The sequence below is a fragment of the Populus alba genome, chromosome 18 (assembly GCF_005239225.2).
Source record: "Populus alba chromosome 18, ASM523922v2, whole genome shotgun sequence".
In the NCBI taxonomy this organism is placed as follows: Eukaryota; Viridiplantae; Streptophyta; class Magnoliopsida; order Malpighiales; family Salicaceae; genus Populus; species Populus alba.
Genome location: NC_133301.1, coordinates 14618755 through 14645295, shown reverse-complemented (window position 1 = coordinate 14645295; position 26541 = coordinate 14618755). Strand labels below are relative to the sequence as shown.

The 26541-nt window shown below is 31.7% G+C and overlaps 1 protein-coding gene across 8 annotated transcripts; it reads left to right on the top strand.

The window, feature by feature from the left end:
- Nucleotides 1–1716: 1716 nt before the first annotated feature.
- Nucleotides 1717–26541, top strand: LOC118039568 (calcium-transporting ATPase 10, plasma membrane-type). Of its 8 annotated transcripts, XM_035046301.2 has the most exons (38): nt 9608–9903; nt 10120–10271; nt 10600–10671; nt 12214–12254; nt 12985–13159; nt 13265–13381; nt 13491–13533; nt 14145–14254; nt 14338–14469; nt 14606–14695; nt 15168–15237; nt 16373–16443; nt 16542–16625; nt 16695–16772; nt 16855–16926; nt 18220–18303; nt 18381–18463; nt 18543–18651; nt 18727–18782; nt 19110–19152; nt 19228–19311; nt 19429–19566; nt 19679–19744; nt 19827–19925; nt 20477–20587; nt 20838–21008; nt 21304–21363; nt 22846–23010; nt 23129–23245; nt 23703–23801; nt 24074–24211; nt 24302–24402; nt 24973–25018; nt 25170–25304; nt 25457–25564; nt 25679–25770; nt 25937–26044; nt 26148–26541. In XM_035046301.2, exons 5-38 carry the CDS (start codon nt 12995–12997, stop codon nt 26182–26184), a joined length of 3282 nt encoding a protein of 1093 aa, XP_034902192.1. In that variant the 5' UTR covers nt 9608–9903; nt 10120–10271; nt 10600–10671; nt 12214–12254; nt 12985–12994; the 3' UTR covers nt 26185–26541. The 8 variants fall into 8 exon arrangements, with proteins under 8 accessions (XP_034902196.1, XP_034902200.1, XP_034902202.1 ...); XM_035046305.2 differs by lacking the exons at nt 9608–9903; nt 10120–10271 and adding an exon at nt 1717–1886; XM_035046311.2 differs by having other exon boundaries at nt 9607–10271; nt 25937–26035.

Sequence of the window (26541 nt, the reverse complement as noted above, 5' to 3'; positions counted from 1 at the left end):
GTATCTTCCATCTCTGTCAGGTGGGGTAGAGGGAGATATATATTAAATGAAATTATTTTATTATAAATTATTTTTTATATTTTTAAATTTTTTTAATATATTAATATCAAAAATAAATTTAAAAATATAACAAATATTAATTTAATTTATTTTTAAACAAAAAAATAATAATCATAACAAAACTAAATTAACTCCAAAAGTTGTCTCCATGTTGATGCTAATGCTAGGATGGTAGGCATCTATTTATCTAACAACTTTTTTTTTGTTTATGTATTTAAAAAAATATTTTTTTTAAAAAATAAATTTTTTTATTTTAAATTAATATTTTTTACAATGGAGAAAGAAATGATGAGCCACCGTTTTCACCTAAGTCCCTTATTTTTGTTAATATATCTCGGAAGGGATGTCAGAAGATGGTAGTTTAGGGTTTTTTTTTTTTAGATTATGGTTGTATTTTACTTTTTTTTATTATTTTTTTTATTTTATTTTTAAATTATTTTAATGTGTTGATATTAAAAATAAATTTTAAAAATAAAAAATATTATTTTAATATATTTTCAAATAAAAAATATTTTATAAAATAATATTCATCACACTCACATAAACAATTAAACATAATGAAAAAACTCAAAATAATATCCAACCCTGGAACAAATTATTGGCCAGCTATATTAATTCAGTAAAAATATTTTTTATATATTAAATTAATTTTAAAAAATCAACATATTGATTCCATGTAATAAATATTAATTCTTCATTATTTTTTATTATAAATTTATTAAGCTTGTTCCAAAACTCATCAGGTGGAATATGTTGATCTATTTAATTCAAAATAATATTATTTTTAAAAAATAAAATTATAATAATGTTGTTTTAATATATTTTTTAAAAAAAACCAAATAAAATCACTCATCAAATTTGAACATGTTAATTTTCATTTAGTTTTATTTAAAATCCAACTAAAGATATGTTAAATAATCATCTTAGTTTAAAAGCTTAAGCCTTGTTAGATAAGATTGATTTATATTATTTTATAATATATTTTTTTAAATAAAGATCTTTCTAAACTTGAAACTTGAATAAACTCAAATTACTTCTTATTTATTTTTTATCAAATGAATAAAAATAACGAGATTCAAACTCATAACTATTTAATTATTAAAATTTTAATACTATACTAACAAACTAATTTAACCCAAAAATTTAAATTATCAAATAAAATTATAAAATATAAGTTATATTATTTTTTTAAAATATATATTATGTTTTCATCACTTTTTAAATATGGTTGTGGTTGTTTTTCAAAATTCTTTTCATTTAAAAATATATTAAAATAATATTTTTTTATTTTTAAAAAATTATTTTTGATACCAACACATTAAAAATAATTTAAAAATACTAAAAAATATATTAATTTAAAATAAAAAAATATTTTTTTTTAAAACGTAAAAAAAAATCACCTTGTTGAGTTGACATGACAGCAATAACACCGCCATGTTGAGTTCCTGCCTACACGTATCTGAGAAATTTCCTCGAACTTTCGTGTGGCAAATCTATCGCCGATGCCCTTGCTAGGTGTTCCTTTGGGAATCCATACAGGATAACGAGGAGTTGCGTCCTCCTCCCCCTTGGCATCTTCTATATATATATATATATATATATATATATATTGCATCCTTCCAGCCATTTCCTGTCAATCTTTATTATTCTTATTCTCTCCCTTTTGACCTCACGACCATCATTTTATATATAAATTCAAGTGTATCTTTTCTCCATTTCCAGGAGGCAACCAATTAGCATATCTCGAGTCAAAATCAAAGAGATCATCAACTACTGCGAATGCTCTTGAGGTTCCTCTACAGCTTTTCCTCCTGTGTCTGGATAAGGTAAGTATACTTTTGCTTTCTGGGACTCTAATATAACACAATAAAAGATGATATATATATGAATCAGAATGTTATTTTACTTTGGTATATATCTTAATTTATCCTCTTTAACTTTTACCTTTTCCCTTTATTCTCGCCCAAAATGTCAAGAGTGAAAGAAGATGTGTTCACACTCGCAATGAACATCGCTAATCCTTGCATCTTAGAGATTTTAATTTTGACGTTAGTTGAGGAATAGGATTAATTCTCACAACCATTTAGATATATATTCTACAAATCAAGTAGTACAGATTTTGCTTTGAGGCTGGTGGCATGAAGCACTTGTCCATACAATTGATCCATCCAATTGGAGAGCTCATCAATGGCTTTTGATACTGTCTAATTTCGCACTTGAGGTCTTGGTTCTTATCATTAGTTGGAGAACTCTAAACTATTCTTGTTGTTATCACATAATACATATCATATCAGATAAAATAAACAAAAGAAGGAAATATACTGCAGAACCTCATGACTTCTCGAAAACAATGGCCTCTGCCATCGGATTTTAAATATAAGGGAGTGTGTGTGTGTGTGTGTGGAGAGAGAAATTTATAGATTAGGATTAGGGGGTTTATGCCACTTGTCCATACTAAATTTATCGAATTTAGTTCAATAAATTTATTAAAACAGAAAATGGAGTAGTGGGTTTCAATTTTGAGACATTATAGATTAGGGGTTTTTTAAAAAATAATAATGATATCCCATTTCACTAATAATTCACTATAACTAAAAGGAATTATCTTTTTACTATAAAATTATGCAAATCTATAATAAAAAAATGGATGCATTTTTAGTTATAGATTTTTTATAAAATTAATTTTTTTGTTTAATTTAATTTTTTAATATTAATTTTTTTAGTTATTATACTTTCATGACATGTATTTTAAATTTGATGGATTAATCTGATTTGATGAGTTAACTCAGTTGACTTAAATTTTTTTAATTAATTTTTTTCTTCCAACTTTATTTTTTAATATTGGTTTGATTAAAAAATTTCATGATTTACTTTGTTTATTTTTCTTTAGATTATCCTGATCTCATGAGTGAGTTTTAATGTATCTCTTCTCCAACAATACTATTTATTGGAATGGTGTTTTATTTTTTTTAATTATTTTTTTTTGTTTAATTTTATTTTTTAATATTAATTTTTTTTCTGTTTAGTTATTACACTTTCATGACACAACTTTATTATTAGACTCATATCTAAAACTTTTGGGTCTAATATTATAAATATTACTAATCTATCCAACGTTGTAGCCGGATCTAAATTTCTTGGATGTAGTTTTAAGGTAAAGTGGACGTTCTCAGGTCTTATTTTTTTGTCATAGTGACGTGGGCCATCTAAACAGTTCTCTCACTATCACATGGCACTTGGCTCGGGAACTGAAATGTAAAATCAGTCTTTAGAACTCATTTACATTATATTCACTAACATGTTTATATTCTTTAGAAGCTTTTTGATTTTGAGCTCACAAAAATATCAATTAATCAAACAAGTTTATATTATAAATAAAAATCATATAATAGAAGTATCATGTTATGCCAGGGTCAAAAATAAAATAAATATTCTAATTTTCAATATTTTGGATGAGATATTTTTTTTATAGGAAATTCGTATGGGTTTCCATCATAAACGTTTACGTGTAAAAGAATAAAAGAGCTTAAATTACTTTTAGTCTTAGAAATAGAGAGGCTGATATGTGCTAATTAATTTAGAGTAAAATCTATGATTTTAATTACTAAGGTTAATTAAAACGTTATTATTTTTTTTATTTAAAATAATATTTAAAAAAAAAAAAAAAACAAACCGAGTTTTAAGGGCTGACTCACAGTTTATCAAGATCAAACGACCTAATCGGCTAGGTTTTCACTCGAACCATCATATTAGGACAGGTGTAATAAAGCTAATATGAAGTAAAAGGTCTGATTTGATCAAACAATAAAAGATTAAGCCCGTTTTTCTGTTTTGCCCTTTACCCATTTCCGACAATAACTCGTGTCGGCTTCGCGTCGGCCAAGAACAAAACCATCCTCGCACGCTAGCCTATAATGTGATCACAAGGAATATGCTATACCTTGGAATTTCTTGTTTCTTGAGATCTTTTGGGATTTTTTTTTTTTTGGTATCAAGATTTCTTGAGACTTGCTTCTTCTGACTTCTTCCTCACCGACTCATTAAAAACTGCTTTTACTATTTTTCTCAGAGTAATAATTACTTTAAGACTATTCGATACCACCTTTCGGTTCTTTCTATAGTTGGGTATTTAATATTTAATGTGCTATTATCCAAAGTGCCTAAAATACTCCATCTCTAAGTGACTTGTACTTTACTAATTTTTTGGTTATTTTCGTATTTCCATGCTAATTTTATTTCCCAGGGAACATTGCTTTTATCAAATTTTATTGTAAAGTAATTATAATTAATTGCAATGCTTAATTCCTTACCAATCATCAATGGAAATTGTCTTTACTTTTTCTTACAAAAAACGGTGGAATTCAAACACAAGTAGGAAATTTCTTAAAGATTATGGGTCTATTTGAAATTATGGTAGTGATTACGGTTTAAAATATTTTTCATTAAGAAATAAATCAAAATTATATTTTTTTATTTTTTTAAAAAATATTTTTTAAATCAACATATCAAAATAATCTAAAAACATAAAAAATAATATTTTTTATCAAAAAATATAAATTTAAAAGAGACCACATTTTCCAAATTAACGTATGCATGACCCTTCTTTCCTTTAAAACAAGAGAAAACTAAAATTTTAGAGATAAATGGATAATATGATTAGTATAAAGGAACATTTAAATTAAATAAATTAATGTTGGATCAGAATTTTTAGAATAGGAGAATATGATATTTTAATGAAATCAATTTAACTTAATTTGATGCTAGTCTTAAGACTTGGGACTAAATTGAAAACCTTCTCAGAGTCTAGGCATGGCCACCCATTATCCAATCATAATTGCATAAACAGAGTTCTGCCCCTGCCGACGAAATCTTAATTTTAGAATTCCAGCAATATCCTTGGTGGCAAGCACGATACTCCATGTAGCGAAATGCAAGCTACTTAATGGTGGTCTAGTCTGGTGGTAAGAGCTTAGGATAAAGAGATTTGTTTTCTCTGTGATTTTAGATTCGAGCCCTAGATTACTTATATGATGGCATTGGAGGCTTACATGGTCGTTAACTTCAGGGCTCCGTGGGATTAGTCGAGGTGCGCGTAAACTGGCCCAGACACCCACGTTAAACTAAAAAAAAAATGCAAGCTACTTAACTACAAAATAAAATTAAAATACCAAATACTAAAGTGTGAGGTGTTTGCAATTTTTTAAAAGTATATTTTACTTGAAAAAAATTAAATTAATATTTATATTTTTTAATTATTTTGATATACTGATATAAAAATTAAAAAGAAAATCTTGAAGTATTTTTTTTTTTAAAAAACATCTCTCATATCTTGATAATAATATATGAATTTTTTAAAACTTTTTTTTCCTTTGTTTTTTTCTTATGTTAAGCATTTAAAACATTTCTTCGCATGTCTTGCGGGCTTCTGGTGCAGTGGCGGCTACAAACAAACACAAGCACATAAGCATTGTGGAAAAGTTCTTGTTTGCAATATTCTGTGCTTGTATACATGCGTGTTTGCGCTAGGCCAAATTTAAAGTGCCAAAAATCTATCTTTTTTTTTTAATCCGACAAAGATTTATCTTATAAAATATGCATGTACTGGAAAGTACTGCCTTTCTGTGGGAAGGAGGTGCATGCCTCCTTTATTATGAAAAAAAGATGTAAAATGTAACACAAGCTCTCAAGGTGACACACACACACACACACTTCATTTCATTCAAAGACATTGAAATAATGAAACTCCCATGGTCACGGGTACTAGGAGAGACAGGCATGCGGTCGCTTTTAATTTCGAAGAATAATGTGGCCTTGTGTATTCCGAAGTCAAAAGTTCTTGTTTTTGTTTTTTTTTTTTTTTTTTTTCCTTGTGGTTAGGATTGTCGATCGTAATTTCTAAAATCTTACCTCATATTTTATTTTCTCATACCCTAGTTATTTTTGTGTTTTAGAAATATTTTTAAAAAAATTTAATTTTTTTTATATTTTTTATTTGTTTTAAATTAATTTTTTTATTATTTTTAGATCATTTTAATGTGTTGATGGTAAAAATAATTTTTTAAAAATAAAAAAAAATTATTTTGATGTATTTTTTATTTAAAAACACTTTGAAAAAGTAACTGCAGCCAACTTTCAAACAAATTAGTGGTTAAGCTTTTATTTTTTATTTTTTTTAATTAGATTCTTAAAAATTAAACACAGTAGTAACCAACTTGTGTATTAACTATTAAGTTTTTCGTTTAAAAAACTTTACTTGAAAAGAAAGTATATTTAAAATAATATAAATTCAATGTTAAATTTTCACTAAAAAATATATTTTTAACAACTTTTAGATAAAAATCTTAATGCGAATCCGGTCCGTCGTGCACGTCAAGTATGGACAGGATTTGCAAAAGTCGGTAAAGGATACACAAATATCAACCATGAATAGGATTGCTCTAAGCTTTCTTATTTGGTACTACTCATTTAATATAATTATTTCCGTTGGTGTTAATTTAGAAAAACTTTATAGCGATAGTTAGTGATATTTTATTAGTTATTTTTAAAAATTTATTTTGAAAAAGTAGATAAATATAAAACTATGATCCATTAAAAAAAATAAAAAATTATCTTCATCTAGTATTTTTTTTTAATTAATATAAAAAATGAGTATCATAAAATTACTCATAAGTTTCTCCATCATAACATTTCAACTTAGCTAGCAAGGGTATTCACGATTTAGTTTGGTTTGGTTTCAACTAAATTGAAAAATAATATTCTTTGTTAATATAATCCAGATTGAATTGAGAACCAGTTTAAATCAAAACAATTTTGTTCTATTTAGATCGAGTTTTTAGCGTTCAAAAAAAAAAAAAATCATAAACCAAATGAACTTGTTTTTAATGTTGCTGTTGTACACAAAACCCTCATACTCCATTTCTCATAAAGGTTGTGCATATTAACAAATGAATGATGAAATAAACTGAGATATTGGATTATTATCTCTAATGTTAGATGATAGGATGAATCAAAGTTGAGAGATGAATCAAAGTTTAGAGAAATAATTAGATTTGTAAATGCACATGGAGGTATTATAACCACCATTGTTTGATGGTTGATAATAAAAGTGAAGTGAAGGTTGTGAAAGGCATTGGCATTGAGACTAAAAAGTGATTGTACGAGAAAGTGAGGAGATATAGCTAGTGTCAAAACCTAAAAAAATGATTCAATATTAAGTTAACACTATATATGAGAAAATATAAGAGAGAGCACCAAAAAAAAAAAAGGGGCAGCCGGAAAAGGGATGGAATGATTTAGGGTCATGGTTCTTAGAGAATGTTTCTTTTTATATATATTTTTTTTAAAGTTATTTAGATTCAATTAAATCCAGTCTAGTTTAATCGGTTAAAGCTTTTTCAAATTAAAATTAAAGTTCAAACCGGATTAAGTGATTTTTTATATTTTTTAATCAATTTATTTGGTTTTTTTTAATGGTTGAGTTTTTTTGATTTGTCAGTTTTTTTAACACCCCTGCTAGCAACAATAAGATAAATTTCAAGATTATTATTTCCAGAGAACAAAAACCCTGTCATGTGATTTAACAATTAGTTTAGTATTCAACTATAGTACTAGAAAATCTTCGAAATGAAGTCATCACCCATGCAGTCTCCCTATCTGCCGCGAATTACGAATGTACGGAGGAAGTTGCTTGCCGACAACTATATGAAATGGGCAGCGGCATTGCATGCCGACAAACAATGTTTTTGTTGAAGCGTGTTTTATTATGATTTTAGGTAGGAAAATTTATAATTTTAGATAGATGATAGCCATAGAACTCAAATGGATCACGAAGCATAAAATTGGTGACAAGAAGTGGATACTGGAATAGGGTTACCAGGTCGAAACAGTACTATATCAAATAAAATATACAGAAATAATAATAATAATAATAATAATATAATATGTTTTGAAAATATATAACTTCATTTTAAAATTATTTTTAAGGAATTTCAAATTAAAAAAAAGTGAAAATATTGTGTTTGCTATGTTACGCAATATATATATCTTAGAAATGAGGTTTGTTATCTTATAAGATATTAAAAAAATTATGGGTATGTTTAAAGTATGATAATAATTATTTTTTAAAATATTTTTTATTTAGAAATGTATTAAAATATTTTTTTTTAATTTTTAAAAATTATTTTTGATATCGACAATTCAAAACAATTTAAAAATATAAAAAAAATTAAATTATTTTTTATGAAATATAGTTTGCACTACTTTCTTAAACTGTCTCCCTAATAATAAAGCCGTGAATAAAACAAGAAGTTTGGATATTTTTTAATTATTGATAAACAGAAATTTAAGGAGCCTATCCTAAGTAACCTCGATTAAAAAAATAGAATCTAAGATCTATACGAAAAATGTGTCCGAATCATGCTTTCTTTACCGACAGAGGAAAGGGGAAGCATGAAGTTACCAATGTCAATCCTAGTATCAATAATTCCCCCCACCTATTATTTTCCATGATTGTTAAGTTTAATCAAATATCAAATATGCTTGTCGTTATACCTTTATCGCTAACTATCAAGTTGTAGTCATTTTTCAATGGATTGAAAGGGAGACTATAATTGATTTTTTAGATTGGCCAATGCAATGTTTTTTTTTTAAAACAATAAAAATCAAAGGAATAATGCAAATATAAGGAATGTTAGGGGGTCTTGGGATTATGCTAACTTTTGCTTTTAAAGATGTTTTTTAAATTTGCATTTATCTTGAGAAAATATTATATTTATGTTTTTTTTATTAGTGTTTTTCAATGATTTTATAAAATAATATAAAAAATAAAAAAAATATTTTAAAAAATTACCCTCCAATATCGTATTTGTTTCTACGTTTTAAAAGTGTTTTTAAAAAATTTAAAGTTTTTATTTTTTTTTAAAATTAATATTTTTTTGATATTTTTAAATCATTTTGATGCACTGATATCAAAAATAATTTTTTAAAAATAAAAAATATTATTTTAATATATTTTCAAATAAAAAATATTTTAAAAAACAATTATAACTACACTTCGACTCACGATTACAGCATCAAATTGACCACCTAACCTTTTAAAAACTGGTATTCGACAATTTCTCATTGCAAAAGGCACCACAAACTTTTAGGACGCAAATATTTGCTATTTTCTTTTTATATGATTAAAGCCGTCAATGAGTTAACATTTTTTTTTTTTGTTTTATTGTTTTAGAATTAGCTTAAAACATATAGGTCACCTTGGAGAGTTAATGCTAGTTTTATCTCAAGGTATTTCCTCCCTTTCATTGTAAAAGGAATTATTTTAATATATTTTTAAATAAAAATATTTTTGAAAAGTACACTATATAACAATATTAAATACACATTAAAAAATATCACAAAACCATCTTAACCGAAATTTTATACTAGTATCTAAAGTGAACTTACACATGCATATATTAGCTTGTGTAATTAATTAATTTTAATTATATGAAATAATAAGAGTAATATTACAAGATTTAAACTAGCGCCTATTTAATAAAAAAAGGACTCCAGTATCATGTAAAAAAAAAAAAAAACTGTCTTAAAGAAAGCTTAACGAACCACCACCTTCCACCATTCTCTTTAAAAAGTAGATCTCACCACCCTAACCGGAGAGTTAACTTCATGCACACATCACTCTTCTTATCATTTCAATCTACAAAAAGCTACAGAGCAAGAAAATGCACACTCCGTCATAAACAGAGGAAGGAAAAAGAGGAAGTGGGCCGGCTTTGATTTTCAATCAAATATCGTTCCTTGTCAACTGTATCTACCGAGCTACCATATTCCAGATTACTGCAAGAGGTTCGTTAATCTATTCTTTACTCAAAAGTGCTAAAGCTTGCAAGATCAGGAGATTTAAGACGAGAATAGAAATCGAAGTGATTCTTTGAAACCAAAAGCTAAAGAACTGATCCCACCTGCGCATATATTCCATACAAGTCATTTAGTTTCCTGTAATAGCTAGCTAGAGGTATTTCTTTCGATAATCTCCTGCTAGTCTCTGCTCGTTCCTTGAAGGCTTGTGTGCTCGAAGGCATGGTCCAGATATACAAGATCCTTCACAGCGCAATACGTACGTTGAGATCAGCTGATTGGAAACTTCAGAGAGGAGGGAAAGAGATGGGAGTCTGATCAGTACTGTTCTTGAATAGAAGAAGTATTTTGATGGGGTAAAGTCGCTTGAGTATATGATACAGCTTGAAGCGTTTACTTCATTGCTTTGGTTTTGCATCTTCTTCCCATCTCTCCCTTTCTTTTTCAGTATAAAATCCTTACTTCGTTGATTATCCTTTGTATCAGTGTTGTAATTGGCTGATTTTTTCGTGCTTTTCAAAAGCAAATTAACTGTACCTAGATATTTTTCTTAGCATATAAGATTTTTCTATTCAGAGCCGTGGCATAGCTCGGAATTATCTAGTATATAATGTGTGCTAGCTGTTGATATTAAAGGAGAGACAGGGGAAGGCAACTCACGAAAACTCTTTCTTGCTGATGCAGAGGTCGCCATTGATTGTTCTCTCTGTTTCCTAGAAGCCTGTTAAAGAATTTCTGAGATTACTCCAGCAGCTGGTTTGTGACTTCTTCCACATTTCTGCTCTGCACTTTCTTTATTACAACAATTCTCTTAGATTGCAGTGTGGTGTCTGTGTGTTCTGTTCAATTTTACATTTTATTCTGAATAAAACTTGAAATGAAAACATAATCTTGTTCTCTTCTCGGGGTCCCATGCTTCTTCTTCTTCTTCTTCTTGCTATGAATGAAATATTTTATGATCATAGAGAATACTTATAGGGCAGGTTTTTTAAAGCTTTATGCATCTTTTTTCCTGGTTCTAGAAAATTAATGAAGAATTACGCCTGCAGAAAATGGATTTGAGACAACTTTAACCTATTGATTAGTTGTTTTACGGACTTTTGGTGCTATTTCGATTAAATTTTAGTATAATAAACACAAATTCATCATGAATAGGAAGTGAAAATAATATTAATTAAGCCGTATAACATGATGTATAATTTATCTATTCTTAAAGAAAATATCTGGCCAGGTAACATTTTTTTTTGATTGACTAGATTTTAAATATATCATGTTGATTTTAAACTTTGAACGGCTAATATTGAAACCAAACGGACAGCAAATCTAACTTTTCGTGATTTTCTTAAGAGAATTCTTTACACGTGTCTAGTAAATTATAAAAAACTTACAAAACTTTTAAAATAAATCTTGGATTAAGCATGTACTGAGAAGTTTAGTGTGGTTATTTTTAAAGTTTATTTTATTTAAAAATGTATTAAAATAATATATATTTTTTTATTTTTTAAAAATCATTTTTAAAATTAATGCATTAAAATAATATAAAAATATTAAAAAATTATTAATTTAAAATAAAAAAATAAAAAAATTTTAATTTTTTTTTTAACTTTGTAATATAAAAATAAACAGACCTAAATAATAATGGTAGTAAAAGGTGGCCTGCCTTCGTGGGACGTGGGAGTCTCCCGCCAGCAAGGTGTTTATTTTATTGTCTATTTTTAGTAAGGTGGTCACGTGGCATCCACAGAAAATTGCTTTCCTTGTCCTGAGTGCTGATCTTGGCAATCCCCTCATCTCTTTGCCTCGTGCCTCCCTTACACAGCATCAATGCTGTCGGCTGGATTTGATATTTATTTTGGATCCTTATCTGTTTGCGGCCCCCACCCCCCCCCAATTTATTTATTTATATTCAATTTCTTATTCGATCTGTCCAAAATGGGCCATATTAAAATCAAATATATTTTTTTAAAAAAACTAAAATAAAATTATATTAGATAAAAATAATAGATCTAGACTAGCTTGAAAATCTACAAATTGACTTAATTACTCATAACCCGAGTTTTAAATCACTTCGTATCTTCAAACACTGACCTCGAACTAGCAAGATGAGTGCTATTTTTCTTTGCTAATATAATTACAGTTATTGAGTTTTTTTATTTTGTTTTTTAATTATCGCCGTTGAAAGTGCCTTTTGATGTGAAAGTGAAGCGTCACACTGTTTATTTTGCTGCTGCGGCAGCATTCCATTTTCGTTTGGATTATGTAAATTAACTGTAGATTTCATTTTATTGGATTAATTAGCTTTTTCTTGGGAGCAGCAGCACTGCCAAGCTCTTGATCGGGTAAGCGTAATAGTACCTGTACTTTATACTTAATTTCACTCCAGTACTTCAACTTTAGATATGTTTTTAACTGAATGCTTTCGTTAGTTTTCCTTTACAATTCAATTATTTTTCCCTAACTACCCTCCATTTCTTTTCAGTTTTTCCTTCACATACTATAAAAAAATTAAAATAAAATCATTTTTTAAAAATTAGCATTCTAACCGTAGTCAAGATACTAATTTATGATTTCCAAAAACAAAAGGACAAATTGAACAATTAATCGAAAATACAAGGACTAGATAAATTAGCATTCTAACCATTTTCTTACCGAACCACCCCTAATTTTTACCTTGTTAAAATCCGATAAAACAGCTTCTCATAAAAAAAAAAAAAAACATTAACCCTCTCGACATTTACTTTTAACCACGGTAAAAAAAAATGCCGGGAAACCTCTCACAGCCTGTTGTTCTTATCATCCTTCCGTATCATGCAACAGTAAAATACAGTTCTAAATACACTCTACGACACTTGGCCTAGCCTACTGTTTTATGGCTTCGAACTGTTTTTTTTTTTTTTTTTAATTTATTTTTTAAATCGCATTTTTAAGCAAGCAGGCAGAAGTTATTCTTGAGAGTGTAGATTTCTTTGAAAAGAGTAACTGTTTGTTTTTAAATGATTTTAATGATGGAAAGAGTAACTGAAAATGAGATGATTTTTCTGACGGTGGTGCCATTCTCCCCGACGACAGAAATAAGAGAATGACAAGTTTGTTTAAAGGCTCGCCGTGTATACGCCAGCGAGATGATTTGGAAGCTGGTGAAAATCGTTCTACTGACGTCGGCCGTGATGCCGACGACTCGTCCGGTCCTTTTGATATCGTCAGCACCAAAAACGCTCCCATCGACCGCCTCCGCAGATGGCGGGTACGTTCTCGAGTTTCTCCGTGTTCTTTTTTTTTTGCGATTTATAAGGTAAGGTAATTAGTTTTTATTTTATGTTTCTAATGTAAATGTGTGTGGATTTCGTAGAAAGCTGCGCTGGTGCTTAATGCTTCTAGAAGATTCCGATATACTCTGGACTTGAAGAAGGAAGAGGAGAAGAAGAGAATACTAAGCAAGATAAGAGCACATGCGCAAGTGATTTGGGTAAATAATGCTTTAGATTTAATTAATAATGATAATTTTTTTTTCTAATGTTTTGATTTGCAGGAGGTTATTTTTGTTATTTTTAATTTTTTTTTTGGTATTGTATTAGGCTGCACATCTTTTCAAGGAAGCTGGGAATAATGGATCCAATGGTACTTTACCGTTCCTTTACCGTGCTTAATGTGGTGTGGTTTTGTTAACACAGTATGATATGGTTTGATTAGGCGATAGTTATGGTAATTGTTTGAATATTTGTGCTCATTATCATATGTTATGAAATGATTATTATATTTGTCGCATTCTTGTTCGTTTGCTGTATTTAGCGTGAAATAATCATTTGTTTGTTCAGAATTTTAGATGTGTTATCTGGTCTTTTATTCATTTCTTTGTTGATTTCATTCCCCCCCACTTATGTTTCTTTCTTTTTGTTTACTTGATGTTATTTGCTGCGAAGGGCATTGTGTCTTGCTGGAAAATCGTTGGCATTCTTTTTCTTGGTCGTATTTGTTTATTTTTATTTCATGGTTCTCATTTTGACAGATGGTTACTTTGGTCTGATGCACGGTGGAATTTTTGAAGTTTATATTGGATACTGTTTATAATAGATTTCCTGTTAATTTTTTTGGTGTGTTAGTTGAACGTGTAATTTATGATTTCTCCGAGATGTTCAGTGCACCACAGGTTTTTAATTGCATTCTCGTCACAAGAAGTATGGTATACTGTGCTGGTAGTATGTGAACTAACCGAAATTTGGGGATGGCAGGACACACAGAACAACATCCACCCCCCACTGGTGATTTTGGAATTAGCGTGGGGCAAATTTCTGCAATCACGAGGGATCATGATCATAATGCTTTGGAGGCACTCGGAGGGGCAAGTCTACCACTCTCTTTGCTCTCTGTATCATTTTACTATTCTTATCTTAGATTCATTTTCTTATTTTATATCTACACCAGGTAAAAGGGGTTGCAGATGCATTGAAAACTGATATAGAGAAGGGAATTCATGAAGATGATGCTGATTTATTGAAACGGAAGAATGCATTTGGATCAAATACTTATCCTCAGAAAAAAGGAAGGACTTTTTGGGTAACTTCTTTTGCAGATTTGTACTTAGTATCATTGCTTACTTTTCCTCCCCCCCCCCCTTCTTTCTCTACTTCTTTGACCAAAAAAGAAGAGTACTGTACACCCTTGATTGAATTTAGTATGGTGCTTTCTGTAGATGTTCCTTTGGGAAGCTTGGCAAGATCTTACTTTGATCATATTGATGGTAGCTGCAGTGGCCTCTTTGGTGCTGGGTATGAAGACAGAGGTGAGTTTCTGCAGGGCATAACTGATTGTGCCACCATTATTTGACCATGTGAACCAGAAGAATCCTTCATCCAGAGCTTTCAATGAATCAATTCATTTAACTTTCGATAACCTGATCCTCACTTCTTGGAGGCGAATAAATTTTGGTTTCCCTTGTGCTTACATTATATACACGGCAATAATCTGGTTTGCTTTTGGGAAACAAGATTGATGGTTGATTAAGAAAAAGAATCATACGCTTGCAGTCCACACATATAAACATAGGGATGTAAACACACAGACAAAAAATAATGAAAAAAAGATGGCATTGGTGCATTAAAACACTAGAAAATTGCCAATAAGTTCATCTAGCTTCTTGAATGTGGTCTCCATGTCAACTTGCGTGCTATATGTTTTTGTAACGGTTCCTTGACCTTTATCTGATCAATATATTGTTGCATACTTATTCAGATGGTCTCGCATTTCTTTTGCAGGGTGTTAAGGAAGGATGGTATGAAGGGGCCAGCATTGCTTTTGCAGTTATTCTTGTCATTGTTGTGACAGGTATGGAGATACATTTATAGCGCTTTATGTATTTGAATTGGGAAAAATTAAGTTTTGTATAGACTAGCAAATTAGTGGATCCCCCATTGCTTAGTAGAGTTTTTTGTTTTAATCTTCTCAGGATAATACTTATGTGATTCAGTTACAATGTTAAGTTTGTCAAATCTATTTGGTTTCTTGTGTTAAAATTCCTATAGATGAAACACTGTGGTTGGTCTTGTAGGATGCCGCCTGGTGCCTTGTTACATATTTGTGCTGTGTTTCCCTGCATTTCTTTGTATCGATTTCTGTTGCTGGATGTGTGTGGGTGTGTGTTGAATTTACAAAAAACTTCCCAATAACAATCACAAAACTGTTACTTGCTGCAAATATTGGAAATAGAAGAGATTCTAAGCAACAGCAATATTGCTTAATTAACAGAACTACCATTAATGCAGAAGTGAACAAAAAATGGAGAACCATTGACTGTTCACACACACACACACACACACACACACACACACTATGCGTTATTATTTGATTATAATAATGCCTGAAATCTTGAACTGCTATAATTTTTGAAAATGCCGTGTCATCATTTGCCAGTTCACGTTGATCCATTTAAGTATGCCAATATATATAGGTTTTTGCGAATGCTGTGTTATTATTTGACTATAATAATGCTTGAACTCTTGGACTGCTATAAAGTGCTATAATTTTTCAGAAGTGGCAGAATACTTGTCTGACCTACCAGCTTTTTTGGTATTTGTCATTTATCCTGTTTGTCTTTGTTCATCTGGTTGGGAAGATCAAAGAAAAGCCTTCAACTGTGATTTGCTTGCTTTATTGGATTTCTTAATGTTTGAATGAGTTATTTAGTATGATAGGAGAGACCTGTTGGGGGGCTAGCCAAATATCACTGGTGGGTCATATAAGATACTTAAGAGTCATGTCTTAGACAATCTGGTCATGCTCTCTGGTCATTTTGTTAAAAGTCCAAATTTTCTTCCAAGGACTAGCCTGATGGAGATGATGTTATATATCATAGATGGATATGAGTGTTTTGCTTTTTTCTGTGGTCACTAATATTAGCTTGAACTTTGAGCATCTACTATTATCATTTTCTATATGTCCTCCTCTTCCTTTCTTTCTTCAGCTATAAGTGACTACAAGCAATCTCTTCAGTTTCAAAATTTAAACGAGGAGAAGAGAAACATACATTTGGAGGTGCCTTTCTACTATGGCAGTTTTATTTTATTTTATTTTTAATTATGGGCATTTATTTGTCTTGTACTTTAAATTTAAATTTAAAGGCTCCTGTGTAGGTTACCAGGGGAGGTAGAAGAGTTGAAGTTTCAATATATGATATTGTTGCTGGTGATGTTATACCCCTTAACATTGGTGATCAGGTAATTTTCATTTTCTGGTAATTTTCATTTTCTTCCCCTACTTCATTGGCGTCCTTCATATTTCTCCAGGTTCCTGCTGATGGAATTTTAATTACTGGTCACTCCCTTTCTATTGATGAATCAAGCATGACTGGAGAAAGCAAGATTGTAAGCCTTGGATTTATCTTTCAACTTGCTGATAATGCATCGTTACGCTCTTTGTATTCAAGTTTGATTGCTTTTTATTCAGGTCCAAAAGAATTCCAGGGAACCGTTTCTAATGTCTGGCTGCAAAGTTGCAGATGGTAGTGGCACTATGCTGGTAAAATTTAAATGTTCTCATTTTTGTTCTCTTTCTATTCCCCTCTGCTAAGTACAATAATTTTCAACTTTTTTAAAATCCATCTTGTTGGCTCATCGAAGGCAACTAATGGAGGGATACAGTTAGGGTCTCAACATTGTTTTTGGTTTCTATGTATTTGAAAGGAAATAAGAGAGTAAAAAGAGGGAAAAGGGCTGGTAGTACGTGCAGCAATCTTCTTTTTTGTCCTTGAGGGACCGAGGGTTTGTCTTCAACCTAGCCTTACCCCATCCCTTTTACTCTGCATGGGGTATTCGGATCCCTCTCACATTCATTTGGACATGATATTTTAATTGTAGCCTTCCAAATTTAATGGGCAAGATCTTACTATCCAAATTCCAACACAACTATTTTCATATTTTGCATAAACAAGTAATTATACAACTCAATTCATTGTGGAAAACTAAAAAAAGAAAAAGCAAACAAATTATATTAAAAAGTACAGGCTGCATTTCATCAAAGATTTATAATCAAAAGAAGAAATGGATAATCAATAAATAACGATAAATTAGAGAATTTATGTTTCTCTTGCCAAGTGAATCATTGTTTTTTTGTGTACTTTCTGATGATGCTAAATTGCTAGCTTCAAATAGTGCACAAGAAGGAATCTGATTTCAAATTGTTAACTGTGGACCCAACTTCTGCATCTGTGCTTGAACAAGAAATGGATGGTGTAAATTATTCAATTCTTTTTTCTTTTTAATTTTCTTCTAACTGTTTATTCATTCTTAGAGTTGAATCATCAAAGAATATCTATGTAGAACGATGGCAGTAATTATCCTGAAATTTTAGATTTGCTTTTGTTTGAAATATCCACTAGCCATTCTTTTAATTTGGATGGCTAAGATTAAAACAGCAAGATATATCACATTCTAAAGAATATGAGAGGATTTCAGTCCTTGCAAGGGAAAGCACCATTGGGATGAGTGGCGTTGGTGATTTGGGGAATGCTTTGAGGAATCTTTTTTTGTTGATGTAAATTTTCCTCATGCTTGTTTTGTGTTCTTCTTTCCCTCTTTTTTTTTTCCATGTTCATTGATAACATTGCCATAGTTCCACCACTTATTGAAAACCAGTTTTGTAATGTTCCTGAAGCTATCAAAGGCTTTCTGTTGATTGTCAAAATCTTGTTCTCAACTGACAGATATAAATAAGGATGCAAAGGGTGTGCTTTCATGGTAGGGGTTGATGGTTTATTGGCCTCTATTTACCTTGCTAGCTTATGTGTCTTTTTTTTTTTCCCATTGTCTGCAGGTAACAGGTGTTGGAATTAATACTGAATGGGGGTTGCTCATGGCTAGTATTTCAGAAGACAATGGTGAAGAAACACCTTTGCAGGTTGGTTTTCTCAATATTGGTTTGCAATAACCTTTACATTATAAGCATCATATTTGACTGTTAGTGACTGCATACAGGTGCGCTTGAATGGGGTTGCAACTTTCATTGGTATTGTGGGGCTGACAGTAGCTTTGCTTGTCTTGGTAGTCCTCTTGGTCAGGTAACTGTGATATCTTTTTCTTTGTCCTCTTCACCTCTCTTTATGTCTGTATGTTGAATTTGCAAATTTGATCCAACAGATATTTCACTGGACATACAAAAAACTTTGATGGAAGTCCTGAGTTCGTAGCGGGTAAAACAAAAGTTAGTACAGCAGTAGATGGAGCCGTTAAAATTCTGACCGTCGCGGTATGTGCTCCTTTCTTCAAGCATTCTCCTTAGTCTCTACATGCCTCTGATTAACAAACTTTATAATCCTTGTAGGTCACCATTGTTGTAGTTGCAGTGCCTGAAGGGCTTCCCTTAGCAGTTACTTTAACGTGAGTTTACCTTGTAAAATTAGTCCAGTATCTTGGGCAACATTGTTTATCCAAACATAATCCATTATTTCTTTCATCAGCGGTCATCACAAGTTCAAATTACTACTATCTTTCATTAACCCATGCATTTTGTGCTGTTCAAAAAAAAAAAAAAATCCCATGCATTTTATTATTACCTTTTGTAGCAGATTAATTCCCATCTTTCCTTTTATATAGCCGGTGATGTTACCTCTGACTTTCATATACTAGTTTCAGGATTGAATATGTTATGCTTAAAACAGACTCTCTTTCTCTTTCTTTCTTTCTTTTTTTTTCCTTCTATGACAGTCTTGCATACTCGATGAGAAAAATGATGAGAGATAAGGCTTTGGTATGTGATGTTCTTTATTATTGTTGGTGGTTTTGATGACCTTGACACTCTGGCTAAATAGAAGTTGAATCGCAGGTGCGCCGGCTTTCTGCTTGTGAAACCATGGGCTCTGCCACCACTATTTGCAGTGATAAGACTGGAACTTTGACCTTGAATCAGGTGAATCTGTAGGAAAAGATTGTTCTCATAGCTTTTCCTTGACTAGGATGGGGGAGTGAGTAATAGGGTCAGTGTCTTTCTTCTCGTGTTAATTTCAAAGACCTCTTTGATTCACAGATGACCGTCGTGGAAGCTTTTTCTGGAGGGAAAAAAATGGATCTTCCTGAAAGTAAATCACAGTTGCCTCCTATTTTGTCTTCTTTACTTATTGAATGTATTGCACAAAACACAACCGGCAGTGTTTTTGTTCCTGAGGTAAGTTCAAGGGATTTCTCATGCTTTTTTTTCTTAAATATGAAAAATGTAATTGAGCAGCTGATCAAGTATCTAGGGCATCATATGATTTGCTGTCACTGCTCTTTGGCAGGGAGGTGGAGATCTAGAGATTTCTGGATCGCCAACAGAAAAGGCCATTATGGGATGGGCAATCAAGGTCTGTTTTTTAACTTACTCTTGTTTGCTATAAGGTGAAATTTTGAATTCTAAATCAGATCATGGGTATTCCTTGTTGGTAGCTGGGGATGAATTTCGATGCTGTTCGATCTGAATCGAATATCATTCATGTATTCCCATTCAACTCTGAGAAGAAGAAAGGCGGGGTGGCACTACAGCTGGTAAGATACCTGCATTGTTAATTTGTTATATTATAGTAACCTTAGTGAAAGCGAATTGACAGTCCAGTATGGGACTGTGCTTTGGGAAAAGTTGATTTTTGTTTGGTGCTTCTCTCTCTTACATACTACCCTTCATTTCTAAGATTGTGAAAAGCCCAAGAGTGTGTTGTTATTGTTTTTTGTAACTCAACTCATTTATGTTAAATACCAATTGAACAGTTACCTTTATGATTCATCCATTGCACCAATCTGCTAAAACTGAGACCTTTATAACCTTGCTTGTGTGTATGAAGTAATTCGACTCATTTGAACATCGTTGACTAGCAATACTCAGAATTCTTTCTTTCGCTAAAGTTTTGGTGGGCAACAAAAATAGCACAGTAAAATTTATTTTCTATGCAATTCATAAACTCTAGATATCATGGCCCACAATATTTTTTATACAGGCCAGTAATGTAGTCCATATATAATTAGGAAACTAATTGAAAATTGTGAATTTGAACCAATATTGTTTTCTGCTCTTAGATGTGATTCAAAATTGTTTTTTACAGCCCGACTCTCAAGTGCATATACATTGGAAGGGGGCTGCCGAAATAGTCTTAGCCTCATGTACAAAATATGTTGATGCAAGTGGTAACACAGTGCCATTGGATCAAGACAAGGTTGGTTTAAATGGTTGCTTTCTCTGATTAAGTTTGTCCATGTAATGTGTTTGGTAAAAGGAGGTTAGTCACAGTTCTTTGAGTGGAAATGTTGTTTTCTGTTCTCTCTCACATCAGACTTTTCTCTTTATTTAGAGAACTGAAAAGCAATAATGTTTGTTTCATCATTTTAAGAGGCACCTGCTATTGTTGATGGTATCGTCCATATTATAATAGGATTCTTTTTGGTGAAACTGGTGTTTGATTTCAGGTGTCGTTTTTTAAGAAAGCTATTGAAGATATGGCTTGCAGGAGTTTGCGTTGTGTTTCCATTGCGTATAGAACATATGACATGGACAAAGTTCCAGCTGATGAACAACAACTAACTCAATGGGTGATTCCTCAAGATGATCTTGTTTTGCTTGCAATTATTGGCATAAAGGTACATGTTGCCATATGGTCGAGATTATCATTTACCCCACTTGTTTACGATGACATCCTTATTTATCACACCAGAATGCTGTTCTACTAATGGCCTTGTGAGATGCAACTAATTTACTCATTCACTTTGTTGATTTATGTAATCTAGTTTTGCTTCACTTGGCTCTTAACATTTATATTTACACAATTTTGTTTCACTCAGCTGCTGAACATTTACATTTTCGCATATAATTGAATTTTATTTCAGGCTGTTATGATTTATATTTGCATGCTACGTTGTATATAAAATTATGCAGGACCCATGTCGTCCAGGTGTGAGAGATGCTGTTCGACTGTGCCAAAATGCTGGTGTTAAGGTATTTTTGCTTGTCATGTTTTAACACGTCTGCATGATTGATATGCAATCAGTTATTTGTTGTATGATGCTGCAATTTCTATTTTGCTCTCCAACCTTTTTTGTATTATAAAAGCTCTGTTGGATTCATACTTCAGCATGCTGAATGCTGGTTTCTGATAACTTTGAACTTGTATCGATTCTGGTATGAACGATTATTTTGGAAAAGCAATTTGGGATTATACATAACAGATTTATTTTTCCTTTAGAATTTCTGAACCACATATTTTAGGTCATTATTTATTTATTTATTTTCTAATTTTTTTGTGCTCGTTTCCTTTTAAATTACTAAGCTTTTGATATCTTGCTCTATATTGATCGCAATGCTCCTATGTCTTGGTCTCTGTCATTGTGATATTTGATGCTTAGCTAGTTTATATTTCTCTTTCTACTTTGCTTTGTTTTCCCTCAAATATAAAAGTAGTTTGATTGAGTTGAATATAAGTGTTATCTAGGTTTTAGTTTTGAATGTTAATGCTGTTCATCGTGCATGAGACTTTAATCTTGCACGGCTCCTAAGTGATAAAAGAAGGAAGAACTCATCTTCTTTCTTTTATGATTACTTTCCTCGCGTATGTACAAGTCCGAATCCATTTGATTTCTAAAAAGGATTACCAATCCTTTAACTTTTTGAGAAATCCTTCATTAGTGGTTGTGAATGACCGATTTTTCTCAATCTTTTCGACCTCTTGGTTCCGTAGGAGCAAGTAAGAAAGTATGAGAAATAGAACCATCTGACTTAGAAGATTGTTGCTATTGGGTCAAATATAATTCTATATTTGAGAGTTTTCTCAAATTAAGGGGGAAATGCATTGAAACAGGTTTTAGTTCCTAAGATAGATCATGCTTTTCTTTCTTCCACACTTAAAATATTTAAAAGCAGCCAAGGACAACTGATTTTGTTCATGAACTTTAACTATAGTTTTGCTGGGAGGTGATTCTGAAAGTGTGGGAAATTCTTTTCCTGCTGAGCTCTCTCTCTCTCTCTCACACACGCAGTCTTTATAAATTTACCTTTTGAGAGCATGAAATTGGTCCTGATAAACAACACGAGACCTCTATTGACCTGCAAACATAAATTGGTGGCCAGGAAGTTTAAGTGAAGTGCAGATTATTTTCTATTTCCCTGTTTCCTGTTACTGGGGATGTTGCTGGGTCTTGTTGGGAAGTCATCTGAACTTTTTCTAATTAATTTGTTGCTTGCAGACGTTTTTAGCCATCAAGATTCTGTAATTGTATGCTTCAATTAAACAAAATAGAACATTATATGGTTATGATTGAGAGAGTTACAATTAGATGAAGTCTAGTGTTACAATTTTATTTTTGTATCAAGTTGATGCCATTCCACAAATAGGAGTGTTGAATCTTAGACCCTTCTTCATTAATACATGCTTATTTGATTAAGCCAGGCATTGAAATAATAACAAGGAACTTTTGTACATAGGTTCGCATGGTAACTGGTGACAATCCTCAAACTGCTAAAGCAATTGCTTTGGAATGTGGGATACTGAATTCAGAAGAAGATGCTGTGGAGCCTAATGTTATTGAAGGAAGAGTGTTTCGTGAATATGAAGGTTCAGAAAGAGAAGAAATCGCAGAGAAGATCTCAGTAAGAATTAATTGTCTCCATTTGTTATTAATTTTTTCTGTTTTTGTATATTTGCAAATTGTCTGATACTTAAAAGAGCCAAATTTCTTAGAAACATGTGCTATTCAAAATCTTTTAGGTGATGGGGAGGTCTTCTCCGAATGACAAGCTTTTGCTTGTGCAAGCATTGAAAAGGAGGGGACATGTTGTTGCTGTAACTGGAGATGGAACAAATGATGCTCCTGCATTACATGAGGTTTGACTTCTTCTTCTTCTTCTTCTTTTTTAATGCTGTTCCAATTGTTCCATGCATTCAAAGAAAGAGTGCCACACAGTTCATTTGGAGGAAGTTTGGTGGAAGTTTAGAATTCAAAATGCATCTGGAAGTTAGGGTCCTATATCTGAGGCATTTCTCCTAACTGGTTCCTTTTCCTTAAAATGTGTAGCAACCTTTCATTATCTGGTCGATGATTTCAAGTGCTATTTTTTTCTTCACAAAACAGTGGTTTTGGTTAATAATTTCAATGCTTGGTTTTCTAACAAAACAAATTTGAATTGGTTTGGGTTGAGATCTTTGCTTAAGAGAATAGTGCAGAGCCCTAGTTTTGTTATGTTTCTGTATTAATGGTTCTTAATATTATTATAATCAGTTATCTCTTTTCACAAGGTACTCTGACTTGCTACATTGCTATTATTCATTTTTTTGAGTTCAGGCAGACATTGGTCTCTCAATGGGTATTCAAGGCACAGAAGTTGCTAAAGAGAGCTCAGATATCATAATTTTGGACGACAATTTTGCTTCAGTCGTGAAGGTTGACACTGTTTTCAGCTAATTTAGTTTGAATTAGAATCCTCGCTTTTTTATGCTATTGCAGGACATCACATTCTTCAAAATTATCTTCTTGACTTGTCACAGTAGATCAAGGTCTTAGGCCTTTTGTTGCTACTCACTACGACCATAGACTAACTAAATATTATTGAACACCCAAGTTGATAAGCATTTTAGGGCCAAGTTGTGCTATTATTATTTCATTCTTTTTTGAAAGTGCAAGTTTCAATTATTTTAAATGTCTCTTTAATGCAGGTTGTCCGTTGGGGTAGATCTGTATACGCAAATATCCAGAAATTTATTCAGTTTCAGCTAACAGTTAATGTTGCAGCTCTCATTATAAATGTTGTGTCTGCAATGTCTTCTGGTGAAGTCCCATTAAATGCAGTGCAGGTATTTTCACTCCTAGTATCACACAACTGAAAAAGGTTAACTGTTTCAGTTAGTCTGTATTCATGCTAATGTTTCTATCTATTAATACAGCTCCTTTGGGTTAATCTTATCATGGATACTCTTGGAGCACTGGCACTGGCTACTGAGCCTCCAACAGATCACCTGATGAATAGATCTCCAGTTGGTCGCCGGTAAGAAATGCTACGTTGGTTGGCACCTTGTCGGTGTGTAAAATGTTGAAAATTTTAAAACTGAACTCGACCTGTACTATGCTTAGAACAGTGTCCTCCTTTGTAATACAATGAGTTGAAAATTTTATCTGTAAAGTTTTAGAATTGGAGACGCCTTGTTGATTTGTCCAAGCATTTTATGCCTGGGATATTGTATGTATGTATGTTACAACTAGTGTCTCATCTGGACTTTAGAGAAGTAGATGGGTCTGTTTTAGTTCGATTCTTGAACCTGATTAATGGCTTCCCCTTACTAAAATTTCAAACCTTCCTACCTCAGCCTAAAACTCAGCCATTTGTTTGCGTTTTGTTATTATTAGATAACTTGTGTGAGTATTAGTATATGTTTCTTCTGTAAAAATGGTGGTGCCTTTATTCTATAAGGATATTTCCCAGGTAAAATGTCTCAGTTCTGGTCTTTAATTAACTTGGTGTCTCATTATGTTCCTTTTGTTTCTCTGTTATCAAAATAACTGGGACATGGTTTTTGCATTTTCTATGATTTACCTTATGGTGTACACACATTTTCAGGGAACCACTAATAACAAATATCATGTGGAGGAACCTGCTGATACAGGTACGTTTTAGTGTTTGGTTTTATTCTATCTATCTTGTCAATATTAACACTTCAAATTGCTATAAATTTTCTGCTTAGTTTTTTTTTTTTTTTTCCCAGTCACATAACATACAATAATGGTAACTGTTGATTGTGGTTTCCAAAATTTTAGGCCGGATATCAAGTGACCGTGCTGCTTGTCCTTAATTTTCGAGGAGAGAGTTTACTAGGTTTGGAGCATGAGACCCCTCAGCGTGCGACCGAAGTGAAGAATACCTTGATATTTAATGCCTTTGTGCTCTGTCAGGTAAGTCTTTTAACTGCTCTTAATATAAACTGAAGGAACAAACAATTAAAATGATTCTAGTTAAATTCCATCTTAAGCATTGTTGTATGATTTGGTTGTCGAGAGTTCCTAACTACAAGGGCATGATAAGGGACTAATTTTTTGAAATGCAGATCTTCAACGAATTTAATGCCCGGAAACCAGATGAAAAGAATATTTTCAAAGGGATTTCAAAAAACCACGTATTCATTGCTATAATTGCAATAACACTCGTACTTCAGGTAAGAGCAGTTATATTAGCCCCTCTTAAATTCTTCAATGCCCTAGGTTTTGGGCCTTTTTTGTGCTGTCCATGAACATTAATATTATTATTATTTTCTCGTGTGTTTTTATAGGTAATCATAGTTGAGTTCGTTGGAAAGTTTACTTCTACCGTCAAGCTCAATTGGAAACAGTGGCTGATTTCAGTTATTATTGGTTTTATCAGGTAAGTGAAGTGATTTTCTTCAAATGTCATTTATGAATATGGTGTAAGAAGCAAACACGAGATATCCTTTCCAGAAAACATCCTATGTGTGTTATTCTCTTACCATTTAGATCATGTTTGCATGTCTGAACTCTAGTTTTTTATTTTTATTTTTCTGTCCAATCAGCTGGCCGCTTGCTGCTCTAGCTAAACTGATACCTGTTCCACAAACTCCTTTGCACAAGTTCTTTACAAAGATGTGTAATCGACGTCCCAAGTCTTCCAAGTCTTCCAAGTAAGAGTCTTTCGATATTTGTCTGTTCATCTTTCCTTCTTCAAGTGGGCAGCAATTTAATTTGACATACCAAGTCTGATATTTCTCAATTAATGTCTTTCAGGTCATCAGTAGAGGTCACTAACAATTCACAGCACTAACACCGACCTGCCTAATGTAAATTTACTAGCTATGTCAGCACTCTCTCTCCATTTTTGCTTCGTGGGATGATACAGATCTACATAGATGGCGACATGCTTGTGAATAAAAGCTATCACCGGTGTTTTTTTTTTTTTTTTTTTTCACTGATCGCTTCATGCTTCAGTTCTTAGCTAGGGTTGTTTAGGAGAAAAACCGGTGCCTTTATTTTTGCTTGGTAAATATTTTTTCACGTAGATTGTGTTTTAGATGTATGAAATGCTTGTAATCGAATGCGGTGAGGACACTTGGACCTGAAACACAGTTTATACCCATGTTCGGCTGTGTAGTAAATAGGGGATAGCCCAATATTTTATTTA